Here is a 20,000-nt window from a genome sequence, read left to right on the forward strand (position 1 = left end):
ATCCCAGCTCAGCAAATAGCCTGCGGAGCAGCGAAGTTCATTTTCACGCCTTCTTTTTATCTTCGTGCGTCTGAAATCTGTGTGCATTCGAGGAATCGGTAGACCGCTTGAGGTGACTGAGTTACTGGAAGACAATCTTGTTTGGTTTGGTCTTTTGAATTGTGATTTGATTTGGAAAATCTCGGCATCGGTTGTTGGAAAACTGACATCATTTATGGCATTTGAAGGCACAGGCACTTGTTAAGCTCTTTACTAAGGCTCAATATGTTGCACATCTTTGGGGGCTTTTCGTTTGGAGCTCGATATTCCCAAGACACTAACGTTCCAATGGAAAAATAAAACAATAAAGTAGTTTCCATCCTCAAGATCCTTCTCGGATCGTGTGTTGACCCATGGCCGGCGCTCTTATTGCGTGACTTCCCATGCTTAACGAGGGCTTTCACGGGTGGGATAATAGGTAGTTAAGATCTATTGTTACCGCCAACGAAATCCTAAGGAAAGTTCCATAAATTTATGAACTGCTGCTGCTGCTGCAACTCCCCGGAGAACACAGGAGACCATTGGCCAGGCAACTACCTCACCAGCACACCAATTCCTTGGTGGAGGTTGCTGATTTATGATCCTGCACTAAAGCCGTTATCGCCCGGAGGTACCCCCTCCTGGTTCCATTTCGAGTTTCAGCACTTCAGCGAGCAAACCGAATGTTAATCACCGGCTGCCGGTTTGAAATCCCCCCAGGAAATGCGCACCGAGGGGGGTGGGAGATGAAACCGCCCCCCGTGGCATTCACGCAAGGTTTTGGGTTTTGAATACCGCGAGGAGAGGAGAGCGCTTTCTTATGCTTAGGGGAAATCATTCGATAGGATTTGCGTCCGACGTCGCTTTTGTCTTTCCGCTTTCCTTGTCATTAGTCTTGGGGGGTCTTGTTTTTTTTTTTTTTGGTTGTTGCTTTTGTCCTGCGGACGGTACGGATGTGTAACGACACTGGCGAGTGCCACTTGTGCCATTCTCCTTTTTTCGGTACGCTCTGCCTGTCTCTCTGCAGCAGATGTTCGGGGCCGGTGTTTATCTTCACGGTCGGTCCCAACCTTGGTGTGGGGTGCGTGGGATGACAACAATGTTGTCGCCACCACTCTGGACCCACTGCCGTCCCAGGGCTATGAGAGTAAGTGAAAAGAATCGTTCCAACCACCACGACCACGTCATCCCTTGGGAGGAGCCGCAAGAACACTAAACGGATGATGACAGGAGCCGCAGCGGCACTCGAGCGCCAGGTGGACTCGAGCGCTAACCGAAGATGACAGCAGCAATTCAGCCGAAAGTAACGATCCGCTTCGTCGTCCATCGGTACGGTCCGTTTGAGACCGTTTTTCAAACCGCTCCCTGTGGTGCTGCGGGGGGAGACCTGTGCCCAGTGAGCTTTGCGTCCGAATGGAGGCTCTCGCCGTAGTGCTCCCTACGGCGATGATCATAAGCTTTTTGCTCCTCATTCCAACCATCGGTTTCATGTTCTTCGGTTGCTCGATGAATTCCGATGGGCACACTACTCTTTCTCTCTCTCTCGCTCGCTCGCGTCGGTGTAATCGTTGAAGTGGGCTGCCTAATTAATCATTTCACTGCGCCCGCTGGGGGAACTCTGTGAGGTCTAAATTAAAAGATGCAAAAGAGAAGCGACAGCTGATGGATACGTTCAAATGTAATTCACAGCCGTGCTTGAGCTCTTGAGAACGAGAAACGAATAATTTTGCAATTCAAGCACTGGCAACACACAGAGACACACATTTTTTTGCACCAAACAAGGCGAGTTGTGTGTTTAGTCAAACAGCATTCAAGGAGCATTGTTTATTGAACAAACATCTACATTCAGTTTGCAATTCGTTAGAAAAGGCGAACAGGCACGGCGAGTGGGATGCACTTCACAGCAGCAGCAGCAGCAGCAGCAGCAGCACAGATTTCGACATAAAAAAGCGAATGCTTTCGTTGCGATTATTGCCAGCATAAGCTTTTGTTTGCCGGGGGAGTTTCTGTTCGTAGCGGAGAATCATAATCGAATAGGAGATGGGAGACACGCTGCTGGCAACGAAGCGAAATAAAAAAAAACCAGCGAGAAAAATGGCGCAACAATTTTGCACCTGAGAAAGAAAGGACGTCTCTGAAGGACAGAACCGAGCATCCATCCAGCGCACCCACACAAGAACACCGAGCTGTCATCAGCGATGCGCTTTGGTGGCTAACAAAAAAAGGGGGGAAAATGCTGAAGGAAAATCCCGGCGGTGAAGCGGCGGCATTCATCAAGGGAAGTGCACGCAAGGACACTGGCGGCGGCATAAAGGAAGCCTCCCCCCTCCGGGAGGGCAGCTGGAGGGGTTGGAAGCGACTGTCTCCTTTTTGTGTTGAGGGGAGGAGGGACTTTTGTAGTGGGAACGCGTTGCCAACGGTTATGGTTGTCAAGCATAAGAATGGCTGGAACGGCAAGGCCGGAACGCGGCCCGGAACGGAAAACAAAATGAAAGTCGACACCACCGGTGGAAGGGGAGATAGAGGGGAAGGAAAGTATAATAGGATGCTGGCCATCTTTTCGTTTGGTTTTTGACGCTCGAGGCAAATATGTATGCTGCTGCTGCTGCTGCTGTCCAGATGCGACGCAAGTTATGTGAGCTTTGTGCTGACGTTCACCGCCCCCAACTCCTGAAACTGGCCAGTGCTGGCCTCATGGAAAGTTAGTGGATGAGCAGTGCAAAAAGTTGGCAAGAAACTGGCACACTTGGCGGTGTAAACATGGCCGTTTGATCCCTTTTGAGTCGAGTGCGTCGTTGGGATGATGATGATTGAAACGCTTGGCAGAGCTTGGAAGCAACCACACCACGCTTATGTGGCGCATCACAATTATGCGGCGCATCGAGGCGTGCCGATGAAAGGACATTTGAAGCAACTGTAGCCATAGCAGCAGTGCAAACTGAATTCCTGGCACCAGGTGGTTCCGCTCGCTTTGACAGGGAGTCAGAATGACTTACCGACACAAAAATGAAAACGTTTTCGATGGCTTTTGTTGACTGAAGTTGATGCAAGTAAATCAGTTTTGTTGCTCTAATTAATTCATAAACCATCAAATGGTTACGAACAGCCGCTATGCAGCGATTTTATAAACTTTTTTTATGATCTTTATTGAATAGATCTTCATTCGAACTAATTTTTTTATGTGATAGTCGGTTAATAACATGTCACGATCTTCAGTGTTCCATTAAACGCAAAAACATTGTCAGATTACTTGTGATATTCCCATGTAACATTCAATCAATTTATTTTCACTTCTGACAGTCCGGCAACGCTTTTTCCGTTGTGACAAGTAGCGTGCAGTAAATTTGATTTCGTAAAATGCGTCCAAGCGAATTCGAATGGAAATATTCCCAATCACAAATTTGCTTCACAACTCGTTTTCCATCCAGCAATCAAGCCCCGGCATTGTTGCTCGGCTGCTTTTGAATTTCTTGATAAGAATAATTATAGTTTCTGCTCGGTCAGTTCAGTCCATTCCGGAGGATGTCGTATCACAGTACCTCCAAGGAACGATGATGATCACTGATTTGCATCAACCATTCACTCACAACTTCGACAGCGAGCGTCACCGACAAAAGGCGAACAGGAAAAGTCCAACCATTCGGTAACTTCTCTCTCGCTTCCTTGCCGCCGGGAGTCAGACCCCTTTCCCGTTGCACTAATGAGATCATTATTGGGAATGAATGTGCCGATGATTAAACAACTTCCGGCCGTGATGAGAATCCGTGCTTCACTGGCTCCATCATTTGGCCTGTTTTTTTTTGCTGTGAAACAATATGGCGGTGAGGAGAAGCGGGAGGAGGTGGAGTAGAAGTGACAGCGAGACAGCGGAAACTGGGAAGGAAGAATCCTTTTCACTTCGGCCTTCCAGGGTGGGTTCGGTTTTCGGTTGTGCAAAAAAAAAACAGCCTCACGGCCACGTTGCCAGGATGTCACCATTCTACAGTCAGCCCGGGACCACCGCGACGTTCTGTTGCCATGGGAACTACTATGCGATGCGGACTGTCGCGGTTCTTGTGCCCAGCAGTGGCAGCGCCATTCGAGCTTCGCGTCTTCCACAAAACTTCCACCACGTGGCGAGGGGGACAAAAAGTGTGGTAAGGGAAAAGGGGGATGCGCTCCGTGAGGCAGAACATTCGCGGTGAAATGGCTTTTGTCAAATCGCAAAGAAAAACAAGATGAAGGATTTCTTATAAATCAAAGAAAATGAAGCAACAATGCGCGCGCGGTGACGATGGCCGCGGGTTAGAGGGGAAAAGTTGAAGAGAGAGAGAGAGAGAGAGAGAGAAGAGAAAAAGACGAAAAAATCGCAGAAAGCAGGGGCTGATAAGATGAACCGAATCCACCTTCAAGCTGGACGCACACAGAAATGCACACCATCTGTGTTACACCATTCCATCCACGGTCTGGCACAATGGTTCGATCCTAGGCATCGGTCCTTCTCCCCGCCAGGAACATTCCCGAGCCACGAGGCCAACCCCATAAACCACCATTCCCCTTTCGTTATCCTCCCCCGAAAAAGGGGTTGCGAGATGGAGCGTATATTGATCGCCGCCCAACCGGAACGGGCTGCGTAATAGCGTAAACCTCAACCGGTGAACCGGTCAGGCATTGTCACGCGGATGGGCCAAACGGGCTGGCCAAACACAGGCACGCACACGCACACGCACACTGCCACACATTTTTGTTCCGCTTGACTTACGCTCCAGTATTCGATATGAAAAGTCATCTTTACTCTCCGGGTTATTACTCCGGGATGGAGCCCCCAAACGACCTCGTCCACTGTTCGTCCGCGTCCCGGTTTCAATGTTGCCATGAGCCCCCCCCCCCCCCCCCCCCCCCCCCCAAACACCATGGCGTATGTCACGCTGACAACGATTTACGAACGGAGCAGGCGGGTCCTCTTTTCTTCTTGCGCGATCAAATCGATTTTCGGGATGTTCCGAAGAGGAGGAAGGGGTGGCACCTACGAAGTTCAATCTCTTTATGTGACGCCGGAAGGCGGGAGAGTAATGGTTAATGTCACGTGGCCTGCTACCATCTGTGGTAGGCTGTTTGCCGGAAGGGGAGAGTAGAGCAGGGAAAATTGAAATTTATATTGCAGGCCAAGAGGAGACGGGGGCACCATCACATAAGATAAAGGCCACCATATTTCAACCATCAACCCCCCACCCCGCCCGTTCTGTGGCTTGTCAACGTGCGGCACGTGCAAGGGCAGGACGTCAGGAGCGGGAAAATCGGAAACCCTTCAAAGAAGGAACAAAGCAGGAAGGATCAACACGTGCACTGCTTGCAGAAGGGAAAAGCCAGAGCTGGATGCATAAGCCGTGCGCTTGTTTTGTTGCTGCTGACAAGTTTAGCTGCAACATTTGTGGCGAGGCCCCCCGGCCATGCTGGTCCTGCCAGCCAAATAATCTGGCTCCGGAACCAAGCCGGTGGCGAAAAAAACGGGATTTTCCCCCGAACACGGGTAAGAACTGAGTTTCGAATTTCGTGAATAATTCATTCACCTCGTGCGTCATTCGTGGCCTCCCGCTCTCTCACTCTCTGTCTTTCCGGCTTCTTGGACTGACCATTTAAATTTAACTATCCCAAAAGCTTAACATGCTAAGGGTGTAGCGAGGCGGAGAAGAAGAAAGCGGAAGAGTGGTAGCCGCAAGCACGGTCAGCCCGCGCCCGCCTTCCGTCCTCATTATCATCTCCAGTGTCTGATGTTGCAGCGAGCCCAATAACAAACCAACAAAGCTGTGCAGGGAAGGTATTTTTTGTGGCTTTTCGGTTGGATCTGGGAAAAAGGCCTCACTTCATCGCGCTCTCGCTCTTTCTCTCGCTTGGTGGGAAAGTTTTCCCATTTCCTCATCGCGCACACCGAGCCGTTGCAGCTGTTGCAGCACAAGGCCTATACGTTTTATGCATTTTAAAATGCCTTCTTCGCTCGGGAACGGGATTGAATTCATTTAGCAAGAAGCTCCAGAGCAGAGACAGAGAGAACGTGGCACACATACAGGAGCAACGCATGGCACAGACTTCCGGTGCCGCTGTCTGGTTCTCTCACCGACGGCCACTGAATGCCATTGCCTCACCGGAAGCACATTGAATGAGGGGAGAGAAGGCAACGGGAGTAATTTTCTTTAAATACAGTAAAATGCCACCCAAACCGCAGCACGTTCTTGGTCGGTCTGTTGTCCGGACGGTGGCTCCAGGCAGCAGCAGCAGCAGCTTTTCTTCGCTAAATTGTCCCACAAACGATTCTGCAGCACAGGGAGTGCAGTGCGAATATGCAACGCAACATAAATCGACCACCAGCGGTGACTAAGGGTAGGAAAAAAGGGCGGAAGCAAGGACCTCCTTCGGGCGACGGAAAGCGCACTGTTACTGCGTCCTTGGCCAATGCGCGGTGGCCTCGAGGGCAAAAGACGCCCCACCGGCGCGAAAATCGACATCGCCTCAATGTGGAGCAATTAATTTTATGAATATTTTCATTTAATTAGATCTCCTCGGGCGCTGGTGGGGATGGTGCGCTAGAACAGGACGCACCGAGATAGGTGGCGCTGCCGTCTCCCGATCCCGAAGCGTCTCGCCGACGTAAATTGGAAACGAATTTCCGGTTCCACGTAATTTTAATTGCCTCACAAAAACGTGCCCGCAGCTACATGTGGCTTACTGGCATTGCCAGCTGCTAAGCTGCTTCAGGCCGCTCACGGGAGTGTCCGGGGGGTGGTGTGTGGTGCCTGCGGTTTTGCATTCGCCGACGTCGCATTTCCGATGCCGACAAGGGATTGCCGGCAAGCAGCACGCTGGACCACCGACGGGTCGGGAGGGTGGTTTGAGTAATTAGCAGGAAGATTGTGGCCAACCGCGGTGCTTCTTATGTTCCAGGACGGGAGTGGAGCGTATTCCCGGACGTAACCACCATGGAAATCGAGGGTTTGTGGATCGGAAAGCGTTCGCACTGGGACGATGCGTACTATCGTGCTCGGTGGCATATTGATGTGGCTGAGTATTGGCGAATTCGCAGGAAGGAAATGAGATTGCTTTTAGACTTCGCAGCGGTGCATCTTTCACATCCGCCTTAATGTGCCAATATTGCGGTATTAGATAATTAAATGGAGAATAGCATTTAAAGCTATTTTATGAGAGTGTCATTTAACGATGTTAGTAATGCTAAAACAGTGATATAAGCAAAGTGGCTTAGAATTATGAACTGGGATTAATTGTCGTTGGATCCGTCTTTCTCCACCGCTATCAAGCTCATTATTTTTAATCATTTGGTGTCGTTTTAGGTAACATTAACAGTGAAGTATACCACGCGAGCCACCAATGAAAATTGTGAAGTTTACGGGGACGATGCTATATAAAAAATGTTCCAAAAGATCATGTGCCAAAAATAGTGAAGCTAAACAATCGGTATCCAAGACCCCAGATTAACGCCGTGAAAGGTTCTGCTGTGTATTTGGTGGGATTGGAAAGGAATCGATGGGTTGGGCATTTCAAGAGAATGGCAGACGACGACTCAGTCCGTAAAGTCTTCTTAGAACTTCCGGATGGACAGAGAGGGCGACGGAGCGACGGTATCGGCGTTGATGCCTGAATAGCTGGACTACCAACGATCGAGAGCGGTAGAGGTATCTTCTGTGGCAGGCCAAGACTGCTCTTCGTTTGTAGCGCCGGATAAGTAAGTAAGTGAGTAAGGAAAGGAATCATCCATTATTATTAGCTACTCCAGCCTGGTCAAACGATTGATTTTTTACTTATTGACAACAAGTGATGAGATTGAAGCAAGCATTCGAGGAAATACTGCCACAACTGATCAACAGAAAGAGCTTTGTCTTTCATCAGGACAACGATAGACCACGCACATCTTTAATGATGCGGAAAAAATGGAGGAACTTAGCTGGTAAGTTCATTAGCAGAAAATTAAAGAATAGCTAACATTAACGATCATAGCAATTTCCACCAAAACCAAAACTCGCTTCGCTCTTCGCATAAGCATGCTTTACATTCGCATTTTCCATCACTTCCAATGACACTTTGATATTACACTCGTGTCCACCTCGAGACACGCTAGGGAGCACTGCCACTCTCTTTGACAGCACCATTAGTGCCGAGTTGGACATTACAACTAAATAGTTTTAACGACCGGCGCAGAACTGAATGATGATTGAACATTGTCGAATGATGAAAATCGATTAACCCACGAAAGCTAATCACAACTGACAAAGCAAGAAAGAGAGAGAGAGAGAGAGAGAGAGAGAGAGAGAGAGAGAGAGAGAGAGAGAGAGATGTTGTGGGTGTGTAACGAACGCAGCAGCAGGAGTCTGAAGGAGAAAGGTCAGACCATTACCAAGCCAGGAATTCACTGCAAAAAGTTGTCAATATCAGACCGTTCATTATTACCGACTCATGTTCGCTACATTAATTAATGTCATTCAATTACCGCTGGCTCCACCACTGCTCCCCATTAGCCTTATAGCGCGAGCGCGAGCGCCATTTCGGCAAATGGGCTCGTCTTGAATTGCACTTGAAATGCCTAGCGAAATGGCAAAAACGTGATTTTTATAGCGAGCCAAACAAGACAACTTCAAACAACAGAAACACAGGGCGCCGCATCGTAATCGTTATCATTTTACGCGAGCCAAGATGCGCGCACCGTGGTGGACCGCGTCAGGTGAAAGTGAAGTGGCAAACCAGGTCCCAGGCGGTGCGTTATTTGTTGGCCGCCTCCTCCATAGGGCGAGGATTTGCGATAATTAGCGGGCGAGGCGTGGACCGACCGAATGGAGACCAAAGTTTTCTTACGGCTCCACGGTCCACAACTTGCCTCTCAGCCTTGGTACTCAGGTGCGTCTGGCACGAGAGAGCGAGAGTGCTCCAGCCCATCATTATTTGGCGAGGTTCATTACTACCTTGCTTGCACGACTTTGGACTCCCCACGGTGCTACCTTTCTTAATCTTAAATTCAATTTAGGAAAAGCGATTTTACTATCATCGCTACTCGGTCCACCTTCTTGTCGGTACTTTCGCGTTTTTTCCGATGGTGAGTGAAAAAGGTGACATTGCGGCCCACTCACTCCCTCCTCTCGGTGGTGTCATTTACAAATGGCACAATTTGCTCGCTGCGGCTGCGGCACGGTAGGTGACAATTTTTCTGGTACACCAGGCGACGATGAGGAAGGAAAGTGAAGAGGGTGGTCTGGTGGGCCAACCAACAGCCCGGCGCAAAAGGGACAGCAGAAGGGGCTCCTGTGGCGCGCTGGGTTTGGCACGCGCACACGCCAAATTATGGCGTAAAATTTAGTCGTCAAACATTCCGTCCCATAAATTATGCACGCTCACATAACACAGCCACGCACGCAACCGATGTTCTGTTGCCTGTTCTGCAAGGTGTACGACCACCGCACACAGACCGCACCAGGGCGGTGTGCCGCGGTGGATGTAACATTTTACTCTGTTTATGAGAAACATTTTGTAAAACTTCTCACCAGAAGCCAGAAGCGAAGCGGAGGAGGAGCGGATGTACCAGGTGAATGGTGGGTCTTGTTGCCGCGCATATTTTATCGAAGATAATCTCTGGCAGATCCCAACCAGGTGACAGCGTGCGTCGTGAAGCGTGAAGTAATGATCTCGATACTTTGCTTTCGAGTGTTTCACACTCTTCCTCCCGACATGCTGTATGTGTGCTGTAGTAGTGTGTTCTCCCCAGAAACAAGGTTCATGTTTGCGTAATGCTGTGCTTTGCAGCAGAGCTCATATGCTTAGCCACCAAAGTCGATCGACAAATACGGTCACACACGTGCCAAATGCTCTCACCACAAGCGTGATCTCTGCGCCCCACCTCGATAACACCTAATGGAGAATCCCCGGGGAGGTGAAAGGGGAGGAAGTGGTTAGATTAAATCAAAAAAGGGATGAAACAACTTCTCAGCTTCTCGCTTCTCATCATCGTGGGGCGCGCAATTGTGTGGCACTGGCACCATCACTCCACTTGTTTCTCTGTTTCAATTTGACTTTCTATGTTCCAGTGGCAAGCCACCACGAGCAGCCGTGCCATAAAGAAATCCAAAACAGCACTAGATCCAAGAGACATCTCAACACACGCCCCGCTCCTCGCCTCATGCGCTGCAATATGCTCGCGGTGCTCGGTGAGATGTTTAGTTTGCTTTCATTTTGCGCGTCTATTTGCGCTTCCTTCTTTCGTCGCTCTCTCTCTCCCTCTCTCGACGAATGCCATGTTGTCAGTGCAAATGACAGTACATATCCCTGCCTAACGAGGACTTTCACACAAATACACATACATGCACACAACATACACACGCTGCTGACATTGACGATGATGATGACGACAACGACGACGGTGATGGTGACGACGTCTCGGTCCGTGTTCCGTTCCGTTCCGTATGCCGTGACCAATCGCTTCCGTCCGACTTTCACTTTTTGAATCCCTTTTTTTCTTTGGGGGGCGTATGGGTGGAGCACAACATTTGCTCCAACCCGTCGGACGAACAGCGTGTTCTTACGCTACGCTGCGTTGTGCAGCAAAATGACAGCAAAATGAATGCTTAAAAAGGCTGGCCGGCTGGCTGGCTGGTTGGTTGCGTCCACGAGCGCGTTAAAATTTAATTAATCCGCCTTTCTTCGTCACGAGCACAGGCAGGGGATTTCTCTTTTTTATTTTCTCTTCCCACTAGTGGTCATTGGAATTACCGCCCGGAATGTCCTGAAAGGGACCTTCTTCAGTGACGCTGCCACTTACAGCAATGCGAGTTTCCTAAGCTCGCTCAAGATTGTAACGGTTTTGCGATTAGAAACTGAAGATGTGCACTGCCTCAGGGTGCCACAAACACCACACAAACATACGGACAGACACACTGACGCAACGTTCTAAGCCGAAAGCTCGAAAGACGTCCTCTCATTAGCCATCCGGCTCGTGTGTACGCTTGTTCCGGTTTGCTGTTTGCGGTTCACTCAGCATCGCGCACCCTCTCTCTCTCTCTCGCTCTCTTTGTCTCTGTCTCTGCGTCGAGAATGGTTTCCCACACTAAAACCGGGACCGAGCCACCGGGCAAAGGTGCTGGAAATGTAGTGGAAAATTGGTGGCAGTCCGCCAGGAAAACCCGAAACGAAATTAACTTGCCCACCGCTCGCTCGCTTTGCTGCGGTCTGGTGCGCAACGACGAAGCCTGGCAGCCGCGATTCCCACTACCATAAACTGCTTGTGTGACTGTAGCAGCACCAGCAGCAGCAGTAATGGCACGCAACCATGGCGGCTTGCGGTGGTCCTGTTTGCGGCACTCGTTGTTACAAGGAACTTCTTTGTGTTCCGAAAACAGAACGGAACGCGGTCCAGAGAGAGAGAGGGAGAGAGAGAGGTCTTTTGCGGAGAACCGATTTAATTAGTGATTCACGCCGGATGTGATACATTAATTAGAGTAAAATATCGTCCCTTTGCACCAGCAGCAGCAGCAGCAGCAGCAGCAGCAGCAGCAGCAGGTGAAGGGGGTTTCGAGGGTGGTAGCCTTTCTTTTCGGTGGGGTGCACCATGCGCCTCCATCGTGCCACGTGGTGCGCGTTGGACTTCACTACACAGTGCGGTCATTCCCTCTGCACAGTCGTAACCTAAACCTTCATCAAACAGGCTGCATTCTCCTGGAAAAGACCACCAACAGCATCGCGCACCCCTTCCTTTCATTCTCTTTTTCTCTCTCTTTGTATGTGTATGTGTAATTGGTTTCATATTACACGCGCTTTTGCGCTTTGATTCGGATCTTCCAATGAAAAGGAACCTTCTCTCTCTTTCTCTCTCTCTCTCTCTCTCTCTCTCACTCACTCGATGACCTCTCGGTGGTTTCACTTTGTAGGCAACCAAACGGCCAACCCAACCAGCCAGCCAGCTAGCTCTCTTTACGGTCTGAATGGAGCCACGACGCACGTGATCCAGTAGAAAGATGATATTTTCTTTTCTTCCCACACTCCGCTCCCGTGCTGGCTGGAGAAGAAAAAAAAAGTCGGCACATTTATGCTTCCCCTTTTTGGCGTGCGTACCAGCGTCCGGCGTGTTTGCAGTTCCCGTGGTCACCGTGGTGGACTGCGTGCTCGAGAGGAAGAAGAAACGTGCCCTGGCTTCCTGCCGAGTCCCGGTCCGAGCCCCTTTTTTCCACTGAAAGGTGAAGCCAACGCATCGCATCGGGTTTGTTTGATTTTTGTTACCATGCTCACAAGCGGCCACTGACCGACCGACCCGGGAATGGGACAGGAAGGATAAGATTGATGTTGAACTAACCGCACGTACGGGTGTATGTGTTGGTGTGGTACGAGTCCAGGTAAACGTGATCCAAAACGTGCTCTAATGGCAACCAAGGAGCCAAGGACCTTTCCATCATCTTATTTGCCCAGCATCATTCACAAAGTGATTCATGTTTTCGGATGGGCAGTGTGGTGAAAATGTGAAATCAAAATCGGAGGGATTGCTGGCCGGCAAAATCATCGAAATCATCGCCCAATGACTGATGCACATCATCCGGGAAAGGATGACGATCCATAAAACCCTCAGTTTTTTTATCGTGATCCCCAACGCGCGGTTCCAGGAATCAGATTTCACTAGCGTCAGCGCTGAGCTGAGCTCACAAGTACGTGTTTTATTCCTGACACTTGACAACAGTAGCATTCACCAATCTGTACGGCGCGGCGCATCTTGTTTTGTTTCTTAATATTTTACGTGCACACGCTCACGCAGAACACACATCCCTTCCTGAGGCGTGTATGTCTGCGAAATGTGTAATGTTTATTGCAAAAACAAGTGCTTCACGTGAGGCGTCAACGCCCCTGGATGGCATACATCGTCACCAGCGTCATTCGTCTGTTTATTGCCACCAAATAAACGGATGGAAATGGCCTTTCGCCCAGGCACTCGCGAAGCAGCCTCACAACGAGAGAATGCCGGGATTGAGCATCGAGAAGTATCTCTAGCGCGCGCGTGTGTCATATGATCCCTTAACGTTCCCCTCCAACGGGGAGGGGATTTACTGCCGATCGTAGGCGTCACCCGGGACTTTTCGTTTGAACTGTTTCGCGATGATTTGCGTCCCTGGTGGACGGTCATGAGGTCTGGTCTCGGGCGTAATGGCAAAAACTTTGATTTCGCACCCCACGTGGCCCCCCAAGAAAGCATCTTTTTGTGTCGAGCCGCGACTCCTCTCCGCGTGGTAGTTAATCATAAAATCGCGCGGAGACACATCACTCACACGAGGGCTTTACTAGGCCGGGACTGATACTCAAAAATAAGTATAAAAATGCCTTCGGCAAATAAATAAGTCATCTCTGGTCGCTCGGTCGGCACCACGAGTGTCAGTAACTTTGGGGGCTTTTTATCCTCGAGACGGAATGTCTTGATGGAAACTTTCTTCGCCACCAGGGCACCACCACCATCGCTACGACGACAGAAAACACCACCCAGCCAGTGTCCAGCCAGTTCCGGTTGCTCCATTAGCGAACGACCGCCGCCCATGGTGCAATGGGCGAAGGCCCGAAACTTTCCCAATAAAAGTCACAGCCGCACCGGGGATCCACGGCCACCAGCCGCTCAAAATAGGATGCTTCTTGCAGTTCGCCTGGCCGCGCACACATACACTCTGGGCGCTGGTTTCTCGCGGATAAGCGCCAGCGGAGATCTTTTAAGCGAAACGCTCGATGGAGGCGCGATGGAGGCGCACGTTTTTTTGCCATTTTGTACCATCCTCTCTCGCCTTTCTCTCTCTCTCTCTCTCTCTCTCTCTCTCTCTCTCTCTCTCTCTCTCCTGTTTCGTCAACTTTTACGTTCACTGCGATGCATTATACGGTCCAGTGCGAGTGAGTGGATGTGTGCGTTCGAGTCTGTTTGTTTACTGGACCTGGACCACTACTGGAGTTTCCATTTCGGCGAGTTGTGCCATCCTCCAGTTTACTTTATCCTTTTCCTCTCCTCTCGTACCACCGCGCGCCGTGTTTCGCTTATCCTCAGTGGCGTTCCCGTACGGCGTTTTATCGTTTGCCTTGCCTCGTGCCTTAAGCGCGCGCTCGAGCTCGAGGAGAAACCAACAACGGAGAAGGAGCAACGCCGCTGCTGCGTCCCAGCCAGCCACACAGCCACCACGGGCACTTTCACGGGCGCGATGCGATGCTTTTAAAAGTACGTAAACCATAATAAACACATAAAAAGGCATAATTTATGGTGAAATGTTATCATAAAAAATCGTTACACGTCGCCACGCGTTGGTGTTGGTGGGTTTTTAGCACAGCAGGCCCCCCGGCAGACAGCAGGCTCCCGGTGTTAGGTTGTGTGTGCGTGTTTGTTGGTGGCCGCCGTTGTTTGTTGTTTATTAGAGAGTGTGGTGTCCGTGATGCCCTCGGCCTGGGCTGCCAATTCAACCAGCACCACCACCACCACCGATGGCTCGATGGCTTAAAGTTTAGCCGGGCGCCAAGCCGAGGGTTTGGAGTTGAAATTATGGTCCCGCTCCTCGGGTCCCGGCTCCAACTTTATAGTAATTCCATTTTCTCGTCGCATCCTCGTCCTCGGCGAGTACGAACGCTCGCCGAATGTCCCCTTTTTTATGTTGCCGGCGTAGAGCTTTTTGTTGGGAATTTTTGTACCCGGAAAACTCGATTGCCGATGGAAGGAAAGCTTCTATTTTGTCCTTCAATAGACACCCGGTGCTCACCAAGTGAGAGGATAGTTTGTGCTTGTTCCTCAAGAAGGCACCCTGCTTTGCGGGGTGACGCTTTGCGTAAATAATTATTCGCTTCGCCTTCGCCGTAAATTCGTGACTAATCCTTGGGAGACTAGTTCCCGGGTGAGATTAGTTCGCTCCAAGGAGTCGCACGGTCCGAAAATAGTTGAGAAACTTCTGTTTGAGAAGCATCTGAAGCTGCTGCCACTGTCTGGACTGCCGGTACAATTGTTGGAACTGAAAAGCTTTCGAAAGAAGATCGATTCCTGGGGTCCTCTTTGTCTGAAGAAACAGTCTAGGATCTCGACACCGTAAAGCCGCTTCAACACGACGGCGCACCATTCGCTTTGTAATGTCGCATCCATCTCGCCTTCCCATTAACCCTAATGAAGGCTTATCTCTTGGTGGAATGAATGAAGAGCCAGCCAGCCAGCCAACCAGCCCGATGAAGGCAACGGAATGGAACGAACAGAAACAAGCGAGCACTCTCTCTCTCTCTCTGTCTCTCCGGTTGCTGCCTTCCATTGTTATCTCGTGCCAACCAGGCACCGTACCGATCAGCCGAATGATTATCCGCCTCACTGGAGGTATAGCAGCTTAAGAAGCGGTCCATTCCACTCCAGTCCAGCGTCCAACGAAACACTAGATTGCTGTTTGCACCATGAAAGCAAATGGTTGTTCCGGGACGCGCCCCGCTGACAAGCACACAAGGCTGTTGGTGGAAATGGAAATTAGGAAACGCGCAAACAGCTCACCATTTCAGCTGATGGCCGATCGCACCGTACCTGACACACGCGACAATAGCAACGTTGAAATACCAAGCACCTCATGTTCCTGATGCTGATTTCGCTCGCTGGTTCGCGGAGCTAGCGGAGCGGAGGGCCGCTCCCTAATCTCCGTCACTACATTAGGATGACAGCTTACATTAGACGGTGTTTCCCGGTGAAAAGCGTGAAAAACAAATCGCCAAAAAAAGGTGCCCGGTACCCGGTGCCGGTGACATCATTAACGGGGCGAACCGGGGCCTTGGGACCTCGATGGACAGCTATGGGACCCTGGCCAAGGTCCGTTGTGAGGTGACAGTTTAATGCGCTGCTAAGCTTTTAAAACTTTTCCCTGCCCTCGGCTGTGATGCCGAAAGCCACCACCCCCGCCACCCCCCCCAAAGGGGCCATTCAATGAACGCTGGCACTTAAACGCTTTCACACATCACCGCCCGACATAAATCTCCGCCCCCCCCCCCCCCCCCCGCACACACATGGGACACATTCCCGAAGGAGCGAAGGTGCATTAACGGCGGGTTGCCTTTTTTTCTCCCTTTTCCACATCATTGTCACGTTACGTCTTTTGTGTGTGAGTTCCGTGGCCACACAAGGCGCCAGGCACCGTGTGGGTCCTCTTTTTGCCAACAATTATGATAATTGTTTTTAGATTAAGTGCAGCCGGAGATGCACAGTACCTTCGCCAGGTTCTTCTCCATCTTTTGTGTTTTTGTGCTGGCTGGCTAAGTGGTGCTCATTAAAACGCGTTTTTACGTTCGTTTTGGCTTAGCCCGTTTTGTGTGTGGTTGGAAAAATTAGAAGACAATAGTCGGGAGTCGAGTGGCCGACTGCATTCACTCGGTTAGACGAGGAAGTAATTTTCTTTACACAAAAATGGATCGAGACATGGAGAGCGCGACAGCGAGCTTTCAGTAGGATGAATTCGAGGATCGGATGGCAGTGTATAGCTCCATGGAGTTCTGTTGCATGTAATGTACCAGAATCAACGGTAACGTTGCTGTTATAAGGCCTTTTTTATCTAGCATGGAACTCTCTCTCTGCCGCTTGTTTGTAATTATTGCGCCGGAAATGATTCCTTTCATCAATCGTGGCCGAAGTGGAATTAGTAACCTTTTCATACTTAAATTCTGCATTCCTGCAGCATGCCCGGATGCATAATGCCACACTGCCACACTCACTCAACGATCTCTTCGAGCGCAAAATTCGCTTCAAAATAATTCCTTAAACAAGGTACACATCTATTCAAAAACCACACAAAACTAGTCTTTTTACCTTGTTAGTACCGACGCAGTGCCGTTGTGTTCACCGCGAAACCAGCCTCGCTAATGAGCATCGTTCCTTAATTAAGCTAAAGGATTGCAGGACCACGGAAAGCGGCGGGGAACCGTTCGCGTTGTGTCCTGACTCCGAAAAGTCCTCCGAAAAGTTTACTTAGAAATTATGCTCCAACTGATACAATGCGGCTACACAGAATAGCGGCTTCACTTCGGCTTCGGTTTCGTTACCATGCGTCCAACGTTTTAATTAATTGGAAAACTTTTCCCACCCCAAAAACACTGGCCAGCTGGGCGCGAAAGAAAGCAAATGATTCAATTGCCGTCCGGCGCGCGTCCGGCGTTGCACTTGCTGGCCGGCGGAACTGCATCAGCAAATCGATTACATCAGCGAGAGTGCCTTTGCTGTCTGCTGTCTCTTGCTTGGTAAATCAGCAAATTAATCTTCTCGCGATGAGTAGCTCTTAGCGACGTGCGTTTGACTTACCTCCTTTCACGTGCACTTCCCGGCTCAGTATCGTACCGACTAAGTTTTTTAATTTACATCTGTTGAAGAGAAAAAAAACGGAGAGATAAAAAGTGAAAGTAGAGAGAGAGAGAGAACAGAGAGAGATAGGGAGCAGAGTAAACGATGGTCAAACAATGGTGTTAGTGTGAAGTGGAATTTCGGTGAAAACCTCGAGATATGAATCAGAGGGAAATGCCGGAAAAGCCGGAAACCGAAGAGCAACCAGCCCCCGGTGGGGACCCACTGAACCAAGCACAATCAGTTGTTATCGGGGCTACGCAGAGTGCGCCGGTTGGGATGGAATTTAATTAAAAACTTGAATGCGTTCTTGCGCATAACCGCAGCACCATCGCGGGCCACAAGGAAGCCTCCCCCGGCCCCCCTGCCGCTCTCTTGTGGTTTCCGTTGGTTTTGGTCGGCTGGTGGTCGTCTTCGAAGCGCTTGCCAGTTTTGTGATCGAAAGCCAACCGCAAAAGGTTAACAATTTTCTGAATGGTTGCCTCCCCTTTCTTTTTTTTTGCGGGATGGGTGGTGAGTGCTGGTCATGTTGATAAGAACATCGGTGGCCCAATGGGTAGTAGAGCAAATAAGCTCTTCCGTACTTTTACAACAACACAAGATCATTGTGTTACGAATTCTAATCATGATAACAACCACCTTATTTGAATGCCTTGAATGCTCGAAAGAATTTAGAATGGACTTCAAACTTCGCTCAACAAAACAACGAGTTGGCTTCTGCCAACCATTATCTATCGGTGAGAGTGATCTATGCATAACAATGTCAGCACAAGCGCACCGTGCCTTGTAAGGCAAAGAATGGAAAATGTTTTTAGAACCAACGTGCCATCGCCGGCACCACTTTTGTAAATGATTTCGAACAATCATAAACGTCGATGAATAAACCATCGGAGCAGGAATCCTTTTCAACACTGCTTTTAATGACCGAAGGTATTCACGCTCCGTTAACGTCCTGCGGATGCTCCTGCAGTATTCCAATGAAAAAAGCCACCGTGAGAGGTGTTTCTCAACTTATCGTACCACCTCGCCGAGTGGTCACCGAGCGACAATGTACAGCCATTTTCCAATGGTCCTTGTTGGTTGCTCGCGAGCGCGCCTCGCACTCGGTACCTAAACGTGCCAGCGGTCGGGGGTAGGTAGCGTTCCAGGACACGCTGGAAAGCTGGAAAGAAGTATAAACATTCCAAATGACGATAATGATGGCAAATCGGACAAAGAGAATCTGTTCAGGAGCCACACGCAGGGCACGGTTGGTGGTTGCTTGCATCGTTGTGTGAGTGTAAGTCACCAGTGCCGTTGGTTCTGCTGTGGTTCAAATGTTTTCATCCAGAAGCTACGCTTAAGCTACGCGAGAGCATGCAGCACCGGCACCAGCAGCAGCAGCAGCAGCGATTGGAATCGAGCACAATGGGGGACCATAGTCGTGGAATGGCTTTTGGAAAGCTCGGGGAAAAAGGCTCGAGAAAGAGGGAGAGAGGATTGCGGCCAGGATCCTTGCTGGCTTCCAGCAAAGGGATTGTCATCGCCAGGTGACGCACCCCAAGCGCCACCATTTGCGCTGCGCCAAGACTTTTCATCTTTTCCCGTTCGTCCGAAGAAATTCCAAAGAAAAAGCTCCGGTCCCCGGAAGCACTCCAGATAAAGTCTTCCGGGGCATCTGTTGGTTTTCCTCTTGGTCTTGGTCTTTCCCGGAACTGTGATGCCACCCTTATGCATCTGACATTTGCATCTCACCAGTGATATTGTAGAACGTTGCGTTGGGTTGAAATCTAGAGAGAGGGAGAGCAAAGTCTGCAAACATGTAATTTGTAATAGAAACCAGTACCATCACGGTGCACAAAAAGGGGGCGCAGAAAAGGGCTCCAAAATGAACTTAGAGCTTCCGTAATGCCTTTCTACGCAGAGAGTGCGATTGCATGGTTTAAAATAAGGAAAAGTGGAAACAAAAAAATCGGTAAGAAAGAAAGCACGATGGAAACACACTTACCTATACACTGTGGAGTGAACTTCGTGGCGAAATTTGTCCGCAGAAAATGGATAAAAAATCAGACTTCCGTTCGGCAGCGTGTAGACCAGCTCGTGGTTGGTGGTCGCTACCGACCATTCGACCTGCAAGTGACAGACAGAAATGGAAATGGTGGGCGGGGTGTGAGTGAACGGCTGTTGGCTGTTGGTTAGTGGCTGTGCTGTTGAGAAGGAGAAGGACGAAAATGAGATTCAAACAAGCCGGATTCGTTTCCGTCCTCGTCATCGTTGTCGCTCGTATTTGACGAGACAGAAACATCAAACGAGATTTTGTGGAGGGTAATGGCCCACCGCAATGGGCAGGCGGGGGGATGCGCGTTATTTTTCCGCGAAGAAAAACTCCTCCCAGCTGTCGATGTCAATAATAATGTGGTCCAGGGTTTTCTCATTATTTTATCTCACCATTTTTAATTGAATTGCGACCAACCGAAACCACAACAGCGAGTCAGCCAGCCAACCAGCCAGCCAGCCAGCCAGCCAGCCAGTGTGGTTGTGATCAATCGAGCATGCCCATCACGGGCATTATCGCTGGCCAACGCTGGCTCATCGACTGGCATTCGATTTCGCTAATCCTTTCCAAATCCCCACCGGGCCATAAAGAGACGCCCAGAAAAAAAAAGAGTGGGCCCCG

At 49.9% G+C, this 20,000-nt stretch overlaps 1 protein-coding gene across 8 annotated transcripts in view; it reads right to left on the minus strand.

Moving 5' to 3' along the window:
- The window catches only part of LOC126577120 (Down syndrome cell adhesion molecule-like protein Dscam2), an 80,392-nt gene that overhangs the window by 25,015 nt on the left and 35,377 nt on the right, over nucleotides 1-20,000 (minus strand). For all 8 annotated transcript variants that reach the window (XM_050238539.1, XM_050238543.1, XM_050238546.1 and 5 more), the window contains 2 exons: nucleotides 19,332-19,453; nucleotides 17,306-17,364 (listed from right to left, as the gene is read on the minus strand). In XM_050238539.1, the coding sequence (XP_050094496.1) occupies nucleotides 17,306-17,364; nucleotides 19,332-19,453 (181 nt within the window). The remainder of the gene's footprint in view (nucleotides 1-17,305; nucleotides 17,365-19,331; nucleotides 19,454-20,000) is intronic.

The sequence above is a fragment of the Anopheles aquasalis genome, chromosome 3, assembly GCF_943734665.1.
Source record: "Anopheles aquasalis chromosome 3, idAnoAquaMG_Q_19, whole genome shotgun sequence".
Classification (NCBI taxonomy): Eukaryota; Metazoa; Arthropoda; class Insecta; order Diptera; family Culicidae; genus Anopheles; species Anopheles aquasalis.